Genomic DNA, 23913 nt, shown 5'->3' on the forward strand with positions numbered 1-23913 from the left:
TTCATCATTCCCTCGCCTGGAGCAGTTGGTGTCCTCAGGGAAGGTTTTCATTCAGTCCATGCCTGGCAGATCCCATGAAGGTGCCTGGGTGATTCTGGCACAAGGGCTGGAAGATTCCTTCTTCGATCACTGTCGGTGGCCGGAGGTGGCTCACAGGCCTGGGGCTGCTCAGCGGCAGGGCAGTGGGAGGAGGTGGGCTCTGGGTTCCTTGACTCGGCTCACAGCCCCGCTCCGACTGTCCCTGCTGGGCACCCCTGGTGGTGATGTCATCAGCCTGGGCCTCCGTTTCTTTTTTCTTTTTTTTGTTTCCTGAGACGAAGTCTCGCTCTGTCACCCATGCTGGAGTTCCATGACACAATCTTGGCTCACTGCAACCTCTGCCTCCCAGGTTCAAGTGATTGTCCTGTCTCAGCCTCCCAAGTAGCTGGGACTACAGGCACGCACCACCACACCCACCTTATTTTTGTATTTTTAGTAGAGACGGAGTTTCGCCATGTTGGCCAGGCTGGTCTTGAACTCCTAACCTCAGGTGATCTGCCCACCTTGGCCTCCCAAAGTGCTGGGATGACAGGCGTGAGCCACTGCGCCTGGCCTCCATTTCTTTATGGACAATGTGTGGTCCCAGCATCCTGAAGTTGGTGTGAGGTGCAGGTGGGGTGGCTTTGGGGCAGGCCACCATGGGAGAAGGGCTGGGCTGCCAGGAACATCCCAGGGCTGCGGGGGAGCTGGGGCCTGGGCAAAGCCCCGGTGTCCTGCCTGGGGGCACCCGCCTTCTTTCCCGGGCCGAGCTCCCCGCCTGGCCCACGCAGCCAGGCTTCAGGCCCAGGGAGGGTGATGCAATGCACACAGGCCTGGCCCGCCACGCCTCGCAGGACCACGGGACAGGGAGGCCCTGGGGAGCTCATCTCACAGCTCGGGGACCCTGGAGGCCTGGCCTGGGCTTCTGCCCTTCCTCCCCTCCAGGAAGGGGCCGCTCCTTGACCCCGGGTCTGCCCTGTGAGCCCTCGGTCTAGGTGTCCCTGGGTTGTCCTGTGTCATCGTCCCTTCACAGTCACGCATTCGCACGTGGCAGGGACGGAGGAGAAATGCAGAATGGACGGAGGAGGAGGGGTCTGCAGACAGAAGCATCGCCACTTCCTATGCCCCAGTGGGGGCAAGCTCCGTGGCTGCGCCACGCCCTGGAGGGCTTTAAAAAGCGGCTGTGTTTACTTTGCCCCTAGATGTCAGTTAGAAACAGTGTGTCCCATAATTGTTTTCTGGGGATTTTTTTGGCTTTTTTTTTTTTTTTGAGATGGAGTTTCACTGTTGTTGCCCAGGCTGGAATGCAGTGGCACGATCTCAGCTCACTGCAACCTCTGTCTCCCGAGTTCAAGCGATTCTCCTGCCTCGACCTCCCAAAGTGCTGGGATTACAGGCGCGCCACGATGCCCGGCAAATTTTTGTATTTTTAGTAGAGACGGGGTTTCCCCATTGTGGCCAGGCTGGTCTCAAACTCCTGACCTCAGGTGATCCACTCGTCTCGGCCTCCCAAAGTGCTGGGATACAGGCATGAGCAACTGCTCCCGGCCATGTCCCATAATTGAATCTGTGCTACCAAATTTATATTTTATAAATATATATTTTAAATATATTCCAGTTTGTAGCAAAGATGGTACTATGGTTTGAAAGTGTCCCCCAAGGTTCATGTGTCGGGAGCTTGATCCCCAACATGGCCGTGTTGGGAGATGCAGTCTCATGGGAGGTGTTTGGGCCGTTGGGGCACGACCCTCACAAGTGGATTAATATTTTATTACAGCAAATATGCACTAAGTTTGTTGGCCTTCGTTGGGCCTGTTTATTACATCTTGGATTTTCAGTGGCTTTTTTTCTTCTACCTTAGTTTAAAACAGTGCACAAGAAAGGATTTGGAATTTTAAAACTTTTTTTCTTGATGATAAAATGGAATATATGATTATTATAAAAATATATACGAAAATAATAATACTAACATAAGAAATAATTCATAATTCTACCACTCAGATGTCATCACTCAGTATTTTGGTGCATTTTTTTTCTAGTTGAATAGATGTACATTTTTAAAAAATAAATTTGGATTGTACCCCATATGAACACTCGTATATCCTCTTTTTCCGTTTGTAGAAAGAGAATTCCATGTATCATCTATAATTTAAATACATTATTCTTAATATCCAGTATCTCATGTTTAACATGTAACATTCCCATTTATTTAACGTTTCTATTTGTACCTTGTTGTTTCTACACATTACTATCAACAGTGTTATTCTGAGCATCTTTCCCAAAACTCTGAATTCCTATGTGAAATTTCTGCCTAGGATAAAGCCTTAAAAATGGAATTACCAAGTGAAAGAAGATAAAGTATCTTAAAGCCTTTGATCTATGTTGCCAACCCCTGACCTTAAACTGTGCCAACATTTAAGAATTTTCACTTTAAAAATATTTTGCTAAGTTCAGAAGTGGAAAATAATCTCTGTATTAGTTTCCTAGGGCAGCCATAACAAAGTATAAAAAACAGACAGTTCCAAACAACAGAGATGTGTCCCCCCACAGTGCTGGAGCCAGATGTCTGAAATCTGTGTGGGCAAGGCCATGTTCCCTCTTCAGGCTCCTGGGGAGATTCCTTTCATGCCTCTTCCAGCTTCTGGAGGTTCTCAGGGACACCTGTCAGTCTTTGGCTTACAAATCCCTCATCCAGTCTCTGCCGCCATCTTCAGATGGGCCGGCTTTTCCCGGGGCCTCCCTCTCTTCTTATAAGGACACCAGGCATTCTGTATTTAGGACCCAGCCTACTCCAGTATGGTCTCACTCTAACTAGTTAATCTACAACGACCCTATTTCCAAATAAGGCCATGTTCTTAGGTACAGTGGGTGAGGACTAAGATACTTTTCAGTGGGGGGACACAGTTCAATCTGTAATAGCATGCATTTATTGTAATGTGCAATTCTTGGATCTCCTTATGGAAAGTGATTCTTCTCTTCTTGTTCATTGGCCATTTGTGTTTCTTTTGAGTGTCAGTTCTTATTTTCTGCTCCATTTTCTATTAGTGGGTCTCAGTCAAGGCTCCCTTTATCGTGAGAGGCAGAAAAGCAAATGAAACTGGTTCAAGCTAAAAGGAGAGTTGGTGGTTAACATGACTAAAGGGCCCAGGATACTACAGGCTTCAGGCCGAGCTCGACCCAGGCTCACACAGTGTTTATCTGTTCTCTTCCCTTTTTTCAGCAGCATCCCTCAGTTCTGAGTCCCTGCCTTGGCTTTGTTCTCAGGCAGGCTCATTCCAATTTGTAGCAAAGATGGTGCTATGGTTTGAAAGTGTCCCCCAAAGTTCATGTGTCAGAAGCTTGATCCCCAACATGGCAATGGTGGGAGGTGGGGCCTAACGGTAGGTGCTTGGGTCACAGGGGCACGACCCTCACAAACAGATTAATGCCATTATTCAAGACTACATTCCTTCTAAAAGGACAAGTTTGGCAAGTTTGGCCCCATCTTGCGCTCTCTCTCCCTTTCTCTCTCTCCCCGTCTCTGTGTGTGTGTGTGTGTGTGTGTGTGTGTGTGTGTTCTCTCACTTTCTCTCTCTTGCCCTTCTGCCTTCCACCTTGGGATGCCACAGCAAGAAGGCCCTAACTAGATGCCAGTGCCATGCTCTTGGACTTCCCAGCCTCCCCAGGACATCTCTGTTCATTATAGATTACCCAGACTGTGATATTTTGTTATAGCTGCACAAAGCAGACTAAGACAGGTAGCTAACATCCTACTAGTTCACCATCGACAGAGAAAGCATATCTTTTCCCTTAGCTAACATCCTACTAGTTCACCGTCCACAGAGAAAGCGTATCTTTTCCCTGATAGTCCCAGCCACGGTCCCAGGCAAGCCCTTCATTGGCCAGGTTTATGTCATGTTTAATCTCTGGAGGTGGGGAATTTAGGCCAGCACACCCAAATAATCTGGACTAAGGGCAGGAGGGGGTGGTTCCTGGGAGCTATTACAAAGGAAGGAGCCACACATTCCTTTGCCTGAAAGATGGGCCCCTAGTACGGAAATGCTTATTTATTCTGAGAACTCTTTATATATTAAAAGCATGAATCCTTTACATCTTTCTTCCGTGTTTTTTCTTAGTTATCTGTCTCTGGGTTTTTTTTACAGGAGGCCAAACGCTGTCTTGTGAGTGTGTCATCGCTGGGGCACATTTGCCGTATAGCGTCACTGCATAATAACGTCCAACAGGGGCATATTGCCAGGACACATTCTCTGGGTGTGAACAAAAAAACAAACCTGTGGCTAGTACTTCAGTCAGTGAATTGGCATTCAAAAGCGTGTCGTCATTAGTACAGACGTCAGCGGTGAATGAGAAAGCAAAGAACCCGTGGCTGCACCTAATAAAATGCCGGCAGGGAGATAAAAGCAACTGTGGTTGTGCAATGATGGGACAGAATGCCCAGGGTCACTGGTCCAGGTGCAGGTTTTGAGTCCTCACTCAATCTTAAAAATGAGATAAGGAATGTGACTTTGAACTCATTAACCTTTTGATCAGGCTATGAACTAAAGGCAAATAGAACAGGTGGCCTGACCCCTGCCAGAGACTGGCACTGCCTGCGAGGGAGGAGCTCCCAGGTGGGCAGGGACCAGAGGTCAGTGGCTTGGTGCACCCTCCACTCATAGGGCTGGGCCGGCAGTTCTCCCTCCCTCCTCTTCTCCTCCCCCTCCAAGGGGGAGATTCTAAAACCCCCAGGAGGATGTCCCTGGTAACACAGCTTTTCCCTTTTCACGATTAGGCCCCAAGGCATGTTTAGATCCCAGGGTAACAGCACTGAGCAGTGGAAGAGCCCTTGCTACGTGGCCATCCAGCCGCGGGCCCAGGGAGGATGCGTTCCTTTTTGCACAGCTGGCTGGAGAAGCTGCTGTGCGTCAGGGCCAGGCCTGTGGCTGGGAGAGCAACAAAGTGTAGGGAGGGTCATGGGGCAACTGTGGCCCATGTTACTGCCCAGACGGTGCCCCCTGTCCTGGAAAGAGGCGTCCCCTCACAGCCCCTGCCCAGGAAGTAGGTGTCAGGGCTGACAGCGGCACCTGGGAGGTGACTTGGAGGGTCTGGGGTTGGGGGGCCGACAAGGGCATGAACAGTTGGGAGGCGGGCAAATTAGAAAGGGGCAACCAAACAAGCATCTTCCCAAATGTTTCAAGGTTTAAGAGGGCGTTGTAACATACAATGGTGTGTGAGTGTGTGTGCGCACATCCCTCTATGTGCATACATCTCTGTGCACACGTGTGCATCTGTGTGTGATGTACACGCTCACACATGTGCTAGCAGAGGAAGCACAGGGAGAGGCTCACAGGCCTGAGCGATGTTGAGAGACAGGTATGGCCCGCAGGGTGGCCTGGCAGGAGCTGGCCTGGTATCTGCCTGGCTCCCAAGCCTCACCCCCTAACCCAGGGTGCAGGCTCCAGCCGCCCTCTCTGCAGGGCAGGGCGGGACACCCTGGGTGCTCAGTGGGCTTCCTGGCCCTCAGTCCCCAGAAGGTGAGGGTCCCCATCCTCCTGGGTGCCCCCACCCCCGCTCCCAAGCCACGTGGTCATGGACTGGGGAAGCAGAGTCCAGACTCTAAGGAGGGGTTTCTTTGTCATCTTCCAACTTAGGACCCTTGGGCCAATCAGAGCAGCTCAGCCTGTTTCTCTCTTCTTCATCTCCTGTGTACTTGAAGGGCCTCCCGAGGGGCCTCCCACCTGTATGAAGTAAACCCTGGCATACAGGTGGGTGGGTCCCTGGAGGGGACAGGCCATGCTAAAGCCACCAAGCCCCCAAAAGTGCGAAAGGATGAACAGGAGGGCCGCAGGGGCATAGCTGGGTACCTTGGAGTGGGGTGGGGGCTGGATTCGGGGGTGGGAAGAGCAGAGCACGTTCCTTGCACAGGGAGGGTGCCCCATCCTCTGCACAGACCTGCCTGCCCCCTCCACTCCGCGTGGCCCAGGAGAGCCAGGCCTGGAAGGATGTCGTGGGCGACACTAGCTCGGAGTGACTCCTTTTATGGGGAAACTTTGGAACTTCATCTGAGAAAGGCTTGTGCTAACCCAGGGCCCCGCCTCTGGCCAGGGCAAGACAAGGAAGCCATCCATAGTCTTCAAGACTGTTGCTCCGCTGGGACAGTGCCGATTCCTGTGGGAGCTTCAGCACTCAGAACTCACCCTGGCATGCAGGAGGCTCACATGACACCCTTGTCAAAGAAGCTGATGGGTGATTTAATTAGTGAACAAATGATTCACGAGCAAAGAACCAAAATCTCTCGTGTGTGCCCGCATCTGTGCTTGCATGTATGTACGTGTTTGTGCATGCTTGTGTGCACTACATGCAAGTGTGTGTGTATGTGTGTATATGTTTTCTTGTGCACGCCTGTGGATTTGGTTATGTGCAGATATTTGCTTTGTGCACATGGGCATGCATAGGTGTGTGCATGTGGGTTTGCTGGATGCATGTGTGTTTGTGTTGTCAGGTGAATGCAGGCATATACTCGTGTGTATGAGTTACTGTGTGCACAAGTGCGTGTGCATGTGTGTGATTTTGTGGGTGCTTGTGTTTGTATATACGAGTTTGTGTGTATGTGTGTGTGTGTGGATCCATGTGTATGCACGTGTGTGGGTGGGTCCGTGTGTGTGCACATGCGTGCCCTCCTTTAAGCTCACCCCTGGCCAAGCCTCTTGGAGCCCAGGGCTGTGCAGGAACTTTGTGGAGCGTTTAGGGGTGTTTCAGTCAAGTTGGAAACAGGGTGGGGAGGGATGGATTTGTTGCGACCTGGAGGAGAGGGTAGATGACCTCACCCAGTTGCACACAGAGGGTGTGGGTTAGGCACCGTGTACTTAAACTTGGCATTGAAGTAGAATGGACATCCTGGGAGGTGACATGACAGGGATTTTCACCCCCACAGACGCTCACAAGGGAACTGCCCCCAGGGAGCCGTCCAGATACCCCTCCAGCCCTCCAGTCACCCCCACTCCCCCGGAAGCATTACCCACTCCGGGCACTTTGTGTGGCCAGAATGGAGAACCCTGCAGCTTCTTCATGTGGCATTTCCTCTGCCCACCCTCCCAGCTCCAGCTGGCCCGGTGCCTCCAGGCACTGGCCCTCAGCAGCACCACGCACTCAAGGGTTCATGACAAACGGGTCTGAGCAGGGCAAAGTGGCCCCAAGGACTCTGAGCAGGAAGGGATTTAACACAGGGAAGGGTTATCACAGGGCCCAGGATGCACTGCAGACTCCAGACGGGCCTCCTAGGAGACTCAGGCACAGAGTGCCGCCCCACCAGGCGCTGTCACCAGGGCAGCCCCCCCAGAGCCGTGCCAGGAGCATAAAGCCACCAGGGCTGCTGCATTGCCACTGCCTTGCACCCCCCGGGAGCTGGGGAACAGACCCGCACAGCCGTGACCACCTGAAAGCCAGATGAGCCAGGGGAAGCAGCAGCGCCTGCAGCCATCCCCGCTCCAGCACATGGAGAACGCGGCAGGACAAGCTGGTGTCTCTGTGGGGTGCCCCCGTTGTCCCCAGTCTCACACACACTCGCCTGATGGGTGGCCTTCCCCACATCCCGGACCCTGGCTAGAGTCTGGGAGGCGGCTGCCATAGTCCTGGCTGCCCCTGATGAGGGAGGCCGGCAGGGGATGCACGGCGAGTTCTCTCGGTGGTCGGCCGGGCCCCAACCCCCTGGGTGCAGCGAGGGGACCCTGCGAGCCTGCTGATGGCCGGTGAGCCGCGGTCCTCTCGTCCTAGCCGGCCTCGGGTCTGTGGTCCTCCGGGCAGGAAGTGTCTGGCAGGCCAGAGGCGGCTCCTGTGTGCGCGGAACAGCCGTGTTTACAGGGGCGTCGGCTCATGGAGCTGGCAGGGCTTCTGTCGCACCAGCCCTCGGCCCGCGGCGAATGCCGAACGCCGGTGCTGGGAACGGAAGTGGGAAATGACAAGCGGGGGCGGGGGGAGCGGCCCTGACGGGGATGTACGGGGATGCATGGGGGTGCGGGGACTTAAGGAGGAAGCGGCAGAGGGAGGTGTGTGGATGTGTGTTTGTGCGTGACTGGGGTGTGAGCGTGCCCACTGTGTGTGTGGCTGTGTGTGTGGGGTGAGTGCAGGCGTGAAGTGTGTGGGAGTGGAAGCGGTCATGAGTGTGTGCCACGGGCCTGCTGTTGGGTCCTTGGAGGCCAGGGTTGCCCCTGAAGGGCCTGCAAGCTCTTTTTTGATTTGTAGTTATTTGAGAAGTCTATACAGGAAGAAAATTAAACCGCATTTACTAAATACAATAAAATTACAGGAAGACAGAATTGTCCCCAAATTACAAACATGTGGCCCGAGTTGCTCCACGACAGCTCAGCCCCAGACCATGCAGTGGAGATGGCAGCCCGAGCCCCGGACCCATCTCCTGCTCCCCACTGAGGTGACACAGGACCCCCGTAAGTCAGGACCCCAAAGCCCCACGCAGCAGGGGGGGCTGTGTGGGGGGAGGGACCCCTGCCTGCTGTCCCTGCCCAGCCTGTGGTCCCACCCCCACTGGGCAGCGGACCCTGGACTGCTCGTGACCATGGCCTCATTTGGGAAGCTGCTATGGGCTGGTCCGAGCCTCTTCCCTCTTTCCGGGAAATCTGAGGCCCACCAGCAGCGGGCAGCAGGTCATGGGTATGGTCTCGGACTTGCAGGCCCGGGAAGCCCACCAAGGAGCAGGAAGGGCCGTGTCCTGGGATCAGAGCCCAGGCCAGAGACCCTCCCCAAGGCTGTCACCCAGGAGGGAGATGATGGGAGGTGACAATGGGGCCCAGGCTGGAAGTGAGAGGGGCCAGGCCTGTGGCAGAGTAAGAACTGGCACGGAGTGGGCAGAGGCCAAGGAGGCCGGGTGGGCACCAGGCTCAGGAGATGCTCTGCCTCACACCAAGAAAGGGGGGGGCACTGGGGCCAAGTGCCCACTGCCTGGAGAGCAGGGCTCGGTCCTCAAGGGCCCCCTGCTTTTGGAAGTTGTGCAGCCCCTGAAGCTGAAGCCTAGTCGCCCCAGCTCCACGGTCCCTGTCCAGACTCCCAGCAGATGGCCGCCCCGACCACCTACTCTGAAATCCAGGCACATCCTGGCCCCACCTGGCCAAGAGCCCACATGGCCCCGGGGCATTCATCTCACTGGGCAGGGGCAGCCTCTGACCTCATCCCAGCTCAGTAGGTGCTCACGGTGCCCTCCTAAACGCCAGCCATGAGCTTGAGCAAATGCCAGTGTGTCGTGAGGCTGAGCACAACCTGGCCCCTCCACTCCAGCTCCTGGTGGCTGTCTGCTGTGTCCCCTATGGGGGAAGAGGTTTCTCTTTGGCCTAAGCCCCCCTGCCCCTGCCTAAGGGCGCCCTTGGCCACTATGCTCAGCCCGTTGGAAACCTTAGAGCTCATGTCCACGACAGGGCCAGCCAGTGGGGAGAGGACCCGGGGCTCCCCTTGGAGGCAGGGCACTACTGGTTCCCATGGCCGCTCGGCCCCGCCTGCTCCCTCCACCCCAATTTCCCACTGGGCTTGCAGGCATCACCCCAAATACACTCCATCACCCAAGCCGTGCGCCTGGGCCTGCCTTTGGGTGTGGATGGGGGCTGCCTGGCAGAGGGTGCTCTGAGCACAGGAGCAGACGCCCAGGCTGCCCGAGGAGGGCAGGGCATGAGGACTGGGACAGCCGCGCCCCTGCTGCTTGGCACAACCCAGTGAAGAAATGACGCCCGGAAGGGCCACGTCTGAGCTTGGGGTGGGCGGTGCCGGTGGAGGGAGAGGCAGAGGCTGTCAGCCTCTCCCCACCCCTGCCTCACCTGGCCACGCCCGACGTCACCAGGTCTTTCTTTGTGAGAGCTGAGTCCACCGACCCCACCTTGTTTAGATTAGGTCGGAAGTCACCTGGGCTGAGCTGATGGCTGATTCCATCAGCAAAAAGAAGCGTGGAACATACTGGCACTTGGGCCGGTGTGAAGCCACCCCCCTGCCATGAAAAATGGCTCTTCCCTGCCACAGCCGGCCTAGCGGGAGCCGGGTCAGGGCCTAGAGACCCAGCGCTCCCCACCGGAGCCACTGCCAGGCCCAGCAGCACCTGCGGAGAATCCCGCCAGCACCCACGCCTCCCCCCGCGCCACCGCCCCGGCTTTCTGCAAATCCACCTTACGGAAGCCTGATAAGGTGAAGTCCACATTTAATTAAAAGTGAGTTACTGAGGGTTACTTTCTTTGCAGAGTGGTCCCCTAAAGGATTCCTTTAAACATGATCCAGTCAGCCAGTGCTCACTTATGTTCACCAAGTCACGTCGGTTTGGGGTGGCAGGAGCCCAGCATGCCAGGCGCCCGCGGGAGGGGAAGATGCTGGGTGGGGCCCTGCTTTCGACACTTTGCATCTTAAGCAGGTGAGCAGACAGGCACATATTTGCTCACTTAGTTCCCTGGGGTAGCTCTGATGGGCAAGGAAAACACAGCAAGGGCCAATCGTGTGGCACCGACTCGCTGTCTCTCTGTTGTATTTTATAGAAATGGTCTCACATTTGCCCAGGCTGGAGTGCAGTGGTGCAAGCACAGCTCATTGCAGCCTTGAACTCCTGGGTTCAAGCCATCCTCCCACCTTAGCCTCCCAAAGCACTGGGATTACAGGCATGAGCCAACACACCTGGCCGGCACCAACTCTCAACCGTGCTGTCGCAGACAGCGGGACCCCTGCTTGCTGCTGGATGTCACCTCCCAGCCCTGAGAGGCTGGGGATGGGAGCCGGCAGCACTCCTGTGCACAGAGCACCACAGGAAGCACTGGAATCCGGAAAGAGCGAGGGTGCCGTGAGCAGACTTCCCCGCAGGCGTCAACCTCCTGTGTGGTCAGGAGTGCAGGCGCCTGGGCAACGTGGCCAAGTGGGCGCGTGTCCTGGGGCTCCTGCAACAAGCCAGGTGGCCTCAGCAACAGACACTGATTCCCTTACGGCTCTGGGGACCAGAAGCCCCAAATTAAGCTGTGGGCAGGGCTGCGCTCCCTCTGGAGGCGCTAGCGGGGATCTTCCTCGTCTCTGGCAGCTTCTGGTGGCCCAGGCGTTCCTTGGCTTGTGGCTGCCTCCCTCCAGTCCCTGCCTGGCCCTCCCGTGGCCTCCACCCCTCTCCATCTGGCTCTCCCTGGGTCTTCTCTTCTCTTAATGAAGGTGCTTGTCCTTCACATCAGGTGGTGTGGTCCAGCCTGACAGCCCAGGACGATCACGCTGCCAGGTCTTGACCTGATTATATCTGCAAAGACCCTTTTTTCAAATAAGGTCATCTTTACAGGTTCTGGGACACAGACAGATCTTTCTGTGGGGACACCATTCAACAAAGAGGGGAGGCCACAGCCAGAACCCCCTCCGCTCAAAGGCTTGCTGCTTCCTAACTATGTTGCCTGCCACACTCGTGTCTATAGAGCTGGGACAGTGGCAGTGCCTGCCAGACCCCCCTCCGCTCAAAGGCTTGCTGCTTCCTAACTACGTTGCCCGCCACACTCGTGTCTATAGAGCTGGGACAGTGGCAGTGCCCACCTCAGAGGTCACCGTGCAGATTAAATTCATCCCTAGACACAAAGTGCTGGGTGCAGGCACAGAGAGCTGGAAGGAAAGGTTTCCTTTGACCGTGTGCTCCTTCTGCCCTTGGCTCTGCTGTGCTCGGCGTGGGCGGTGATGAGGATGTCAGTGGGTGCACAGCTGGCCCCGCAAGCTGCCCGGACCCCAGGCCTCCCCTCTTTCCAGCCAGGACGTTGTGCTCACAGCCTCTCAGGGCCACAGGTGCAGTGACTGCTGCTGTGTGCTTATTTGCTGCAGACTCCACTGGGGCCAGGCTGAGCAGGGCTCCCCAGACACATCCAGAGGTCCCTCGAGAGGGCCGCGTGGCAGGCACAGGGTTGAGGGGCCTGGGTGGCACGGCCATGGCTCACCTGGGAGTGCAGGTGGGACGCCCCCACACCTAGCAGAGTGCAGCTCCTTCCCGCACAGCCACCTGCGCTCCTTGGCCTGACCCCGTAGGGCTCTCAATAAGAAAGGACCTTCCCTCCTCCAGTCTCACCCTCAGTCTCCGCGTTGTCTCCACCCAGCACCTCCTCCTCCGATGCGTCATAGTCACAGGTCCTGGTGAGGAGGGAGCCACGCCAAGCACGGTGGCTGGAACAGGGGCGAGTGGGTGCCCACCCAGAAGTGCAGGCAATGAACTTGTGCCGTAGACCATGGTGAGCTGGGCGGGGGGGGGAGCTGTTTGTGACCGCAGCGTAGCCAAGCCCGTCCCGCCTGATGCGGCCTCTTCATCCAGAGCGGGGGTGACATGCCAGCCCCCACCTCACCGGAATGCTGGGAGGAGCGCGTCCAGGGAAGGAGCTCACTTTGTCAGCTGTAATGTGCTGTGACTATCGTGTGAGTTCCCGGGTCACTGTATAACAAGTCCCACAGCCTGGGGGCTTCAACAGAGAGTGGCTCTCTCACCATTCAGGAGGTGGAATCCAGGGTCAGGGTGCGGCACTGCTGGCTCCTGAGGCCTCTCTCCTTGGCTCCGTCTCCTGCTGCTGTCCTCACAAGGCCATCCCTCTGTGTGGGTCTGTGTCCTCATCTCCTCTCCATATAAGGACACCAGGCAGATTGGGCCAGGGCCACCCCACCAGCCACATGTTACCTTAACCACCTCTGTGAGGACCCCATCTCCAAGTAAGGTCCCTTGTGGAGGCATTGGGGCTTAGGGCTGCAGCATACAGATCTGGGGGAGACACGCGGCCCCTAACAGTATCAAGGGTGGGTGGACCCTCATAGGATAGGACAGCCGCCCAGCGGGGAGACACGTGGCTCATGACAGTATTGAGGGTGGGTGGAGCCCAATAGGATAGGACAGCCGCCGGGGGAGACACGCGGCCCATGACCGTCTCGAGGGTGGGTGGACCCCACAGCACAGCCACTGGGGGAGACACGCAGCCCATGACAGTCTGGAGGGTGGGTGGACCCCACAGCACAGCCGCCGGGGGAGACACGCAGCCCATGACAGTCTGGAGGGTGGGTGGACCCCACAGCACAGCCGCCGGACTTTTCCTCCTCTGCTGGTCTGAAAATCACTGTCTTAGGCACACAGGGAAGAATCGACACTTCATGCCAGGCGAAGGTTCCCAGAGCGCACAGGACCAGAGGATCAAAGAGCAAACGTCACCCTCAGGGTCTAACGTGCAGGTGGCAGGACCCCGGCCCTTCCTGTGTATCTGGTTGTGGGTTTTGTCTCCACTGCGTGCAGGGATGGGTACAGACTCCGTTCAAGGTCTTGACAGGAAGAGAAAACTGCCACTGCAGAGGGACTGGCTGAGGGGCTGGGATGGGGTCCCCGGGGTGCGGAGCTGCACACCAGCCGCTCCCACCGAGGCAGAAGGTCCATTGCCCTCTGCCCCGCAGCCTGCTGTTCCCAGGCCAGCGAGGGCACTCCCAGGCCCGTCTGCAGCCAGAACACGGCCCATTCCATGTGCTTGTCCTCAGAACACATTAGGAATGAATCCATGCCTCGGTCCTGGCCTCCTCCCCGAGGCTGGGTGCTCAGGCGTCCCCTTCAGCCCCTTTCTCTAGACCTTCCGGCTGAACAAACAAAAACATCTCACAGCCCTGCAACAGTCAGGAGCTGCTTGTGGAGCTCCACGCCCAGCTGGAGAGAGAGGAGGCGCCCTGGGCAGCCCGCCAGTGCCCGGGCTCTCACAGCGGAAGCCCGCGTCTTCTCGGGCCCTATTTTGAAAGCTGTTCTTTCCACAATGGCTTTGACAAGAATCGATGTGATGAGCCAGCGTGTCAATACAGGCCAGCCCAGGACTGGCCTCAGGGCCACACTGGGGAGGGTGGCAACCAGGCCCTGGCTGCAGCCCACGTGGGCAAAAGCATGGCCAGGCAGGAGGTGGGGCCTGTGAGCTTGGCTACAGCGACCATGGGCGCTGGGTTCAGGGCTCCTCAGCCCTGAGGGGGGACCCAGGCCCAGGCGGGCTCCCAGCCTCCCGATCTTCTCCCTTTGAGACCTCGCCTTCTGCACAGGGACAGGAAAGAGCCCTGAGTCCCACTTTGCAGGGATGTATTGCATTTCCAGAAAGTTCCTTCTGGGTGCAGAGTGACATGTGAACTCTGGGGACTCGCTCCAACTTGGTATCTGTTTTCTCCACGGAGGACCCAGCAGTCATGGCCGGTGTCTGCACAGCCCCTTGGATCCTGTGGAGGAATTCAGCCAGCCCCTCCCCGTGTGCCGAAAACCATGGAGGCAAAGTCAGGCCAGGTTCAGGTTCCATGCCAAGTGCCCTTTGCAAGGCCCTCCTGTGGCCAAGCCCAGCCCCATGAGATCAGGAGGCCTGGGTGGGGAGACCGCCTGGGTGGGGTCCCGGGTGGGGAGGCCGCCTGTGTGGGGGCTCCCGCCAGCGCCCCTCCCTGCTCATGGAGGCACAGGGACAGCTGTGTGTGCCCGCAGGACGCCTGGCTCCGCCCACTCGCCCCCGCAGCGTGCTAAGGAGCTCGGGCTTTGCTTTCTAGGGTACAGTGAGAACACGGGAGAGGACTGAGAGACCGCCGGCTGCCAAGGGAGGCAGGGCGGGATTCGCACCCCCGTCATCGCTGGGCCCACACGCCGCCGACAGCTTCCGCGTGTGGCCATCTGTCTTTCAGAAACCCTCTGGCAGAGGGACCCAGCAGATGACACGGGGGCCGTTCGCACTCTGAAACCTGCTTGGAGTCAAAACACTGCTGGCGAGCCTCCGTGGCAAACCCAACCCAGACGGTCTTCCCTGGTGGCCCTCAGGGTGGCGGGCAGCCTGCCAACTCCCTGCCAGCCCCTGCCCGCTGGACTCCAGGCCCGGCCGGGCCCCTGACTGGTCTCCTGACCCAGCACGCTGCTCCCCCTTGGGCCCGGCTTCCTCGCCCGCTGGGACTCCCAGGCCCCTCCCGCCCAGCCCTGAGAGCAGGAGCCCCAAGGGAGGCGGCTGCGGAGGCGAGTGGGCCACATGTGGCCGGGAGGCCAGCAGGACGAGGAGTCCCTCACGGTGCAGCACCCACAGCATCACGAGCCACTTCCCCTCCTGGGTGGCCTGGGGGCCCCACCCCACTCTGAGCTGCCCCTTGTTGTGACCTGGGTCCCCCCCCGTGGTGGGCCCGCCCCTTGCCCCTGGGATCCAGCCTCAGCGAGCCTCCATAAGTGTTGTCTCCGCCGGCCAGGCGTCAGTGCTCCACCCAGGACCACACACTCCTATCTCTGCACTTCTGCCCTCCATCCTGCCCCACGCCACCTCTGCTTGTTATTCTGGCACATTCCAGGGTGATGCCTGCTGGAGCCACGCAGCCAGTGCCTCCATCCTACCCCTAACATGACCCACCGGCCCCTTCCGCACGCTGGAAGCCCGCCCGGCCTGAAGTGTCCTCACCTGTCGCCCTATCCTCCCCTCCACCCCAGCCCACCGGTGACTCAGCCCCGAAACCCTCACAGCTCTCTCCTCCCCGAGGGAGCCGGTGACTTGACTCTGATGGTGCCGGGACCCAGCCCCGGCATGTTCAGAATCCCTGTCCTTTAGCGTCCACCTGTGGTCGCCTCCACCTCCCTGCCTGAACCTCCAGGCCCTGCAGAGCAAACACTGCTGCCTGCAGGAGACCCCTGGGGCCTTCTCCGTCCCCTCATCCTCCTGAGGAGGCTCCCCCGCCGCCGTGCCAGAATGTGCCAGAGGAACCGAGGCCCAAGCCTCCTGTGGCCCCAGCGAGGCTTCCTCTGGGGAGGACAGTGAGCCCAGCGCCCTGGCTCTCGACAGGTGGATGGAGTCCAGCTGGCATCGAGCGGGTGCCCCTCTCCACCGGTTTCCACAGTCCTTGAGAGCAAAGATGGTCCCAGCAGTGGAGCAGAGGGCAAGGGTGGGGCATCTAGAGTCTCCAGGGAGCCACTGTTGGTTGGAGAGGGAGCCCGAAGTGGGCTCCAGACCCCAGCGGGGACGGCTGATTGATCTGGGCACACGAGCAGGAGGAGCGGCGCCACCCGGGGCTGACCTTGCGGCCCTGCTCACGTCTCCGGGCATTTTGGCAGACCCACCTAGACCTGGGGGACAGCCTGATTTCCTGCAGCCGTGACCCACAAGGGTGGCAGCTCTCTCAGGCTTGAGTTACCAGGACACAGACCTGGGCCATTTAATGTGCAGGCAGCCCCAAGTCCCGGCAGGGCCAGAAGCGGAGACGGCGGCTGGGGGTGAAAGCTGCATGCTGGTCCCTGGGCCCCCTCACTCTGTGAGCTCCTGAGAGGAAGGAAGCTCCCACGCCCCACTGAGTGGAGTGCTGCTTGGCCTGGGACCCCGTCCAGTGTCTGCTGCCGTGGGGGTGGGCTCTGGGCAGAGAGAGGCCAGACAGGCACCCAGGAAAGCTGGAACACATCCCTCCTGCTTCCCCCAGGGTCCCCAGCGGCGACCTCCCTCCTGCACAGGCGTTTGTCACCCTTACCCACTAGGACATCTTTTCCATGTGCAGGGAACCCCTGGACAATGTTGCGTGCCACTACGCTGGATTTGGGCTGTATACAGACCGAAGCATGTGGCATGAAGCCTTCTGCTGTCAGCGAGTTCCTTGTCCCTCGACAGTATGTGTCCAGGCCGCCCTTCAAGGTGGCAGTGAGAGCAGTTGTCTCTTGCACACTGCGTACAGTTCTGTCACTGACTCTTACACACAGCCCTGGAGACGGGAGAGTGCCAGGAGCATTCTATGCAAGTGTCCTGGCCTGTGCAGGCATCTCCACAGCACAAACACGAGCCGGGGACCACCCCCTCTTCTGCTTCCATGATTCCACCAACTGGGTGGGGCAGAGCGGTGCCAGGGCCGGAGGCATGCCCCGGGTGAGGGCAGGTGGCCATGCCGGTGAGTGCACTGCGTTCTCAGTTAATTTATCCTAAATATTTCTAAGTTTCTTGATTATTGCAGTTGTACCCCAAAGATAATGCCCCCCTCACCAAGTAGAAGGCATATGTGCTCTGATGGCCCCTGCCACACTGGGGTCAGGGCACAGCACCACAGCGAGGCGGCGTGGGGGCTCAGAGGACCTCGGACAAGGCTCGGCACATGGGGCTTCTCCAGCCAGCCAGGGGGAAGCACCCTGCAGACTGCTAACTTTTGCAAAATAGAGTAAAAAAGATCAGCTAGAAAAATAAAACAAAAAAGGAAAGATACAAAATACAAGGCTGTTTTTATTGTTATATTTAACAGTCATCAACTCACTCCGTCTGAGGGGCGTTGGCATCTGTGGACACACTCGGCGCTGAGGTTTGTCCCACTGCGGGCAGGGACAAGCGGCTCTCCTGGGGGGCTGACCCTCGCCCACTCTGCGTGGCTGTGCTGCGTGGGACACTGAGGCACCCGTCGGCTGCTCACTGCCTGGCTGCATCTATGAGGGAGGAAACAAGCTGGGTACCAGCTCAGCCTCTGAAGACCCCACGGGTGCCCTAAGCTGTGGTGTCTGTCCCCAAAGTTCCTTTTGGGTGGGAGTGCTGGGGGTGCAGGGACAGAGGGTTCCAGCTCACCCAGAGCCAGCCCTGACCAGACGGCAGGAGCCAGGGTCTGCGGCTGGATGCAGATGGCAGGCAGATCATTCTGGGGAAATCCCTTTCTTAAACCACATACTGTCCTGGGCTGAGCAAGCCCCCCTAAAAATTCATGTCAAGTCAGAACCTCAGGATGTGACCTTATTTGGAAATAGGGTCTTTGCTGATGAATTCAAGTTAGGGTGAGCTCACAATGGAGTACGGTGGGCCCCCATCCAGTGACGGCATCCTTGTAAGAAGAGGGAAGTCAGCCCCACAGACGCAGGGAGGACAGCCACGTTTCAATGGAGACAGAGACTGGAGCCACACAGCCGCACACAGAGGGACGTCCGGGGCCACCAGGAGCTGGAAGAGGCAGGGAGGACCCTCCCCTTAGGCCTCCAGAGTGGGCAGGGGCCTGAGGATGCCCTGATCTCCAATTCCAGCCTCTACAGCTGTGAGAGGCTCAGCATCTTAGCCCCCCAGCCTGTGGCCTCTGTCAGGGCAGCCTTGGGAGCTGAGCCTGGCCCCTAACTCTCTGGAGCTCTCCTACGGACGGGGTTCTGCATCTCCTGAGCACGTCCGAAGCCCCCTTTCCGCAGGGGCCACTGCTCGCCAGGCTGACGGTGACCACCACCTTCCCTAGGGACCCACCCTCTGTTCCCAAAGGCCCTGCCCGACACCCGGCCGCTCAGCCCTACCCACAGCCACTCAGCCCTACCCCACCTAGCCTGCACGCCCCTCATGTCCACAGGGTCTTCTCTGAAGGGGCCTGGACTTTCGGTGGGGAAGCGAGGCCTCCATTTGAGGGCTGGCCCCTGATTGCTCTGGCATTTCAGTGACGTTGTGCCCCAGGCCAAGGGAAAACTCTGGAAAAACTTCTCACCAAACTCCTCTTCTGCAGAGTTGAGCTGACGGGAAGTCTGTAACTTTCCTGCAAAACGTTATTCTGCCCCCACCAGGTGGGCTGAGATGGCAAGGGCTGACGACAAGGGTCCCGGGAGTCCCCACAGCTGCGGGGGAGGGTAACTGGCACCCCCCACTCCGTGGGGAATAGCAGCAAAGCTTCACACAACCCCCAGGGCCAGTGTCTGCTGCTGAGCGCGGGTCCCACCGGAGCCAGCGTGAAAGCCACAGAAAGACAACCTGAAGTCACCAGTGCCCCTCGGCAGAAGGGACAACCCATGGTGTCTCCCCCTCCCTCCCTGCACAGCCATGAAAAGAAAGGGCCTGTGTGCTCCAACAGCAGGGAGAATAGTCCCCAAGACCCCCAGAGGCTGGGAAGCCAGAGATCACAGGAGAGGTCACCTCTGGGGGTCATGACTCGGGGGAGTCCCTGGGGGGGACCAGGGGTTCTCTGTGGTTCTGGCGTGCTCTTGGAGGGACTCACTGACACGCATGGCGGTTACATGGGTTACACGGGTGCAGACACGCAAAGAAGACCTGAGCACGAAATAAGATTTGTGTCTTTCATGGTACGTCAGCTATACCCCATTTTTAAAGACTTTCAAAAATGTTATTCTGGGCATATGCTTTGAACAGATTGTAACCCCACCCCAGAAGGAGGACCTTGGATGTGGAGCTGGAAAGCTGGAGCTGCCCAGGGCTGTCCGTCTCCCTGTGGCTTCTTCTCCAGGAGGCTCCCGGGAGCAAAGCTGAGTCGGCAAGGCCGTCCACCTGCTGAGCAGGTGTTGGCTGCCTGGGTGGCACTTCCTGTGCTGAGGCTCAGGGCTCTGAGCCCTCATGGCACACAGGTCTTGAGGACAGCGACCACGCAGCCCAATCGGCCGGGCAGGTGGACTCAGGAGGGAGAGCCGGAGGCTGCAGAGTGTGCTCCAAGGTACCCTCCGCCTGGGACTGTAAGAACAAAGAAGGCTCTGGGGCAAGGTGACAGGGACCACTCCAGCAGAGGAGCGGAGGGAGGGGTGGAGACAGCGCGAGATGACCGGAGACCACATGTTGGGTAGTGCCGGGGGGACTATGGGAAAGGGATTGGGCCCGGCGTGAAGATCCCCAGCTCAGCCCCGTGGGGGTCCTAGCAACCCCAGAAGTCCTGCTAAGACCCTGGCACAGGCCCCACTTCCCTGAGACTCAGCTTCCCCATCTTTAAAGTGAAGCCTGGCGCCTGCCTGTGAGTGCAGTGAAAATTAGATGATGGCAGCCACAGAGGCGCTCAGCACAGCACCCAGCACCCAGCGCAGGGCCGGGACCCAGAGTGGACTCTACCGTGGGGCTGCCTCAAAGAAATCTCAGCAAACAGAGGAAGTCAGCCCACCCGTGCAGCCATGAGGCCAGGAAGCCCGTCCTTTACCAAGTCATTTGGGCATTTTTTTCTCTGTGCTAACAGCCCAGACAGAGCCACAGCCTCAACCTCTGTGTGCTGACAACACCAAGCTGGGATGCCGGAGTCATGCAGGGGACAGTGCCCGGCCTGAGGCTGCAGCCTGGGTCTGGATGCCTTTCTAATTCAGGGCCTCCTCGCGGCCTGGCTCCATAAATGGTCAAATGCAGCCTGACGGCACAGCCTCCTATCAGCTCTGGGCTCCATACTGCCACACAGCCCACATACCCCGTTCCCCAGGAGACACCCGCAGGTGGGCAGCGTCACTCCCACTCGCCGAGCACACGCTGTCCCCGTCTCGTGTCCCGAGGAGCCGGAAGCAGCTGCTTCCTCCCAGCCTGAAAGCTGCACCTTGGGCTGCACTCGGCTCCCCGAACCCGCCCTCCGCTGCCCTGCAATTCGCCAAGGGAGCTACACTTCCCATAAAAAAATTTCACCTCCATTTCCTTGTAAAGAAGAAACATTTCTGACATCAAGGAAGATTCTAATTTGAAAAGCAAGTGATTCATCTCCCGGTGCCAAACAGCAGACGCAGGTGTTACCAGTCTGGGTGGGGCGCCCCAGCTGGGGGTCTGGGGTCCTCTGGGATGGTGCAAGAAGGCAGCGATGCTGGCCCCCGCCTCTGTCTGCCCATCCCATCTGCTTCCACACACCACCCTGCCATAGCTGCTCGCAGCCCCTTCTCTGTCGGTTTCCCCATCTTTTGGTTTGGTGATAAATCCGAGTTCCCATCGGGGTTGCCACCCTCTGTGTGACAGGGAGGAGAGGAGACCCTGAGTCCAAGTCCTCCTGGGGGAAGAGCGAAGATGCTGGGACCAGCCCCCAGCCTCAGCTGTCAGGGGCTCTCCAATCCCAGCAGGGAGGCCCCACGCATGGCTAGGATGGCCCAGACCCTAGGGACTGAAGGAAGTGGAAAGGATCCCCAGTCCTAACTAAGGGTTCAGACCCCCCCCCCAACGCACATCCAGGCACGCCCCCACCCCCCAGGCCTGGTTCTAGGTCTGCCAGCTCCGAGAAGGCCCCTAACAAGGATGCAGTCGGAGGGGCTGTGTCCCAGGCTGGGCTCACGCTCAGTCCCGCTGCCCCGGGGGTAGATCCGGCCCCTGGCCCGCGTGCTGTGAAGTCTTGGAGTGTCTGTGCGCCCCTTCCTTGGAGGGCAGCCACTGAGGGACTGTTGTGGGACAAGGGAGCCTCCCGGCAGCAAGTGCTCCCAATGTGTAGCTGGGATGCTGTGATGGGGACAAGATCCTGGCTTTGAAGAAAGCCCTTTCCACCCTGTCCATGTGGGGGTCTGCTGGTGCCCCTGAGCCAGTGGCCCCCTCCTGCAGGCTCCGGAGGGCTCCCCTGCCTGCATGTGGTCTCGCATTTCCTCCGTGACCTCCAAGTTCCCACTGGGGGCACACGGCTGCCCCCCTGACCCCAACTCTGGCCCTGTGCCCGCGGTGGGCAGCATCTGGCATGGGGGAGGCGCCGTTTCTTCCACACTCGCGCGTCCTCAGCCCAGATCTTCCGGTGAAGTTTCCCCAGCAAGTGGCTCCCTCTGCCCCCTCCACCCTGCTAAGTGTGGTCCCTGGGTCCCCGCCTTCCCTTCTCGGCCTCTGCCCCTGGGTCTGGGGCGTGCATCCAGCCATCCATCCCCAGGGAGACCACCTCCTCCCTCGCTCGAGACCACCACAAAGCTGCCCGGGACCTTGTTCCACCCTTTCCAAAAGTCCTCAGGACCTGCCTGTCTATGGAGCTTCCAAAATGCCCTGTGAGCTCTCCCGGGCCCCTCCTCTCCTTGGTAATAATGTCCCACACGGTGCTGCCTGCCTGGCCCCGAAAGAAAAGGGCCCTGGAGTGAGTTCTGAACACAAACTCGATGAAAGTGGTCCCCTGCTCCACCTGCCGAGTCTGCCCCTCCTCGGACTCTCCCCCTGGGCAGGGAAACCTGCCGGGGCCTGTTTCTTCCTGAAACAGCCTCAGGCTGGGAGGAGAGGGATCCACCCTTGGCCACTGAAGCATTCAGCAGGAATCAGCCCTCGGGGGACCGAGACCCTGTGACCAGCCCTGCCTCATAGGCGCCGGTCCTGGGCAGGCTCCCTTGCTCAGGCCACGCTGCTCCCAAGAAGCCAGGGTGAGCAGCTCGCAATGAGCCCCCCAACACACAGAGTGCCACATGGAGGACGGGGGCACCCCAGAAAACTGCAGACACTGCATGTCCTCTGGGAGCCCCGGCCCTGGGAGACGATGTGCAGTGGCTCCAGCTCTCACCTCATGAGCCCAAGCTCCGCCACACACTGGGTCCTGACCTGACCTGGGTCCCGGCGGCTCTCCGGCCAGGCCTCTCCCGGTGCCTCCTGCCCCTGAGGCCGGCACCCAGCATCCAGGCCCCTGTGTGGTCATCCCCTCTTCAGGCATCTGGGTCATAGCTGCAGGATAGGGGCTACCCAGAGCGGGATGTGGAGGGAGGGGCCGCAAAAGCTGGAGAGAATCCACAGGACACTATTTAGCCACCTGCCCTCGATTCTAATTCTCAGCGACAAGATTCTTTGCTCGGCCAAACTTTATCAGGCCCTTGAACCTTTTAGGCCACTCGCACACTTCCTTGCAAAATCTGGTTTTAGCAAGAACACTGCTAAGTGACTTCAGCCAGAACTGCCCCACCCATATCTGATCATCCTCATCAGGGCAGCCTGCTTGTCCTCCGGCACCCAGGTGATGATTGATGACCCCGCCTCCCTTCAGCCAGAATCCCCCCACCCCTGCTGCTTGTTCTTAGTGATATTCCATCCAAGGACCCCACTCTGCTCCTGGGCTATCAACTCTCACTCGCTGGAGCTGTATTCAGAGTGGAACCTAAATCTCTCTCCACCACTGCAAAATCCGGCTGCCCTGGTCCCAGCACCCACCCCACTGGTCCTGAGTAGTCCCCTTCCGGTCTTTAGCAAAGGTCATTGAATAAATTTCCTTTCATGTCAGGCACACCCTTAAATGCAGACACGTGTGTCCTGGGAGGATTACCAACACTCCCCCGGCCCTGCGCATCAGCTGTGAAAGGTGAGATTGGGAAGTGCTGGCCTCCTCGCCAAGGCTTCAGCCTCCATTTCTGCTTTTCAGGTCATGTTCAAACACTGGGGGTCCCAGGAGACCCACCCAGACCAGGCCCCTCTCAGGGTGGGAAGAGCGTGGAGGAAGAGCGTGGAGCAAGAGGAGGAGGCTTGGCCCAGGACGTTGGCCACGGGCTGACCCGTGCAGGGGGCCAGGGCTTAAGACGGCCCCATCTTCCACTCCAAGCATGGTCTCAATCTTGTTAGTTTATGAAAGTCAAGCCTATTGACTCAGTCAGGGTCTTGGCAGGATGGAGGGCAGGGCGCAGACAGAGATAGGGATCGCTCCAGGGGTGTGTGGCCCCGGGCTGTGGGGCAGTCCTGGAGCACCTCCACCCCAGCCTGCAGAACATCCAGAGGGAGCAGGAGCAGAGCTGGGCTGTGTAGGGCTTAGGGGACACAGCCAGCCTGCAACCCCAGCTCCCCTCCATCTGCCTCCAGTTTCCAGCCAGGGCCCCCTCTGCCAAACCTGGCCCGAGGCAGGGGCCAGGGCTCTGTCTACTGGGGCCACAGGGAGGGTGGGGAGGGGGCCGGAGCTCCCAGGGCAAGGGGAGGGGCCGCCCCCACCCCGTCACGCACTTGGAGGAGGAAGAGGAGCCCACACTGCCCCAGCGTCCACCCCACGCCTACACCAGCCCCACATGAGCTTGGGGGTCTCTGGGGGTCAGTGTCTGCAGCTACAGATGTGAGCATGCATTCGTGTGTGCAGGACCTTTGACCGCAGCATCCCATGCACCCCTGGAAAGGTGCCTTGCCTCTCTCCCTCACTCGCCATGTGCAGGGCGGTGGGCGAGTCCCAGCCAGCATAGGCACCCCGCATTTATCTGCTTCTGCAGCCCCGACAGACCAAGGCCCCCCAGGCGGGCTCCAGCCCTCCAGGCACCGCCCCGTGCTGTGGTGCCCGCCACAGGGACTGGTCTCACGGCTCCTCCAGGGCTGGCCAAATCCCCAGGCTCCG

General features: G+C 58.7%; 1 protein-coding gene across 1 annotated transcript; it reads left to right on the forward strand.

Moving 5' to 3' along the window:
• The first annotated feature begins 13475 nt into the window (after positions 1-13475).
• On the forward strand, positions 13476-13960 carry LOC101178782. The gene is given in 2 exon segments (XM_012501804.2): positions 13476-13779; positions 13782-13960. Coding segments are annotated over 2 exon segments (483 nt in total).
• Positions 13961-23913: the final 9953 nt, after the last annotated feature.

This window comes from Nomascus leucogenys, chromosome 25 (assembly GCF_006542625.1).
Source record: "Nomascus leucogenys isolate Asia chromosome 25, Asia_NLE_v1, whole genome shotgun sequence".
NCBI lineage: Eukaryota > Metazoa > Chordata > Mammalia > Primates > Hylobatidae > Nomascus > Nomascus leucogenys.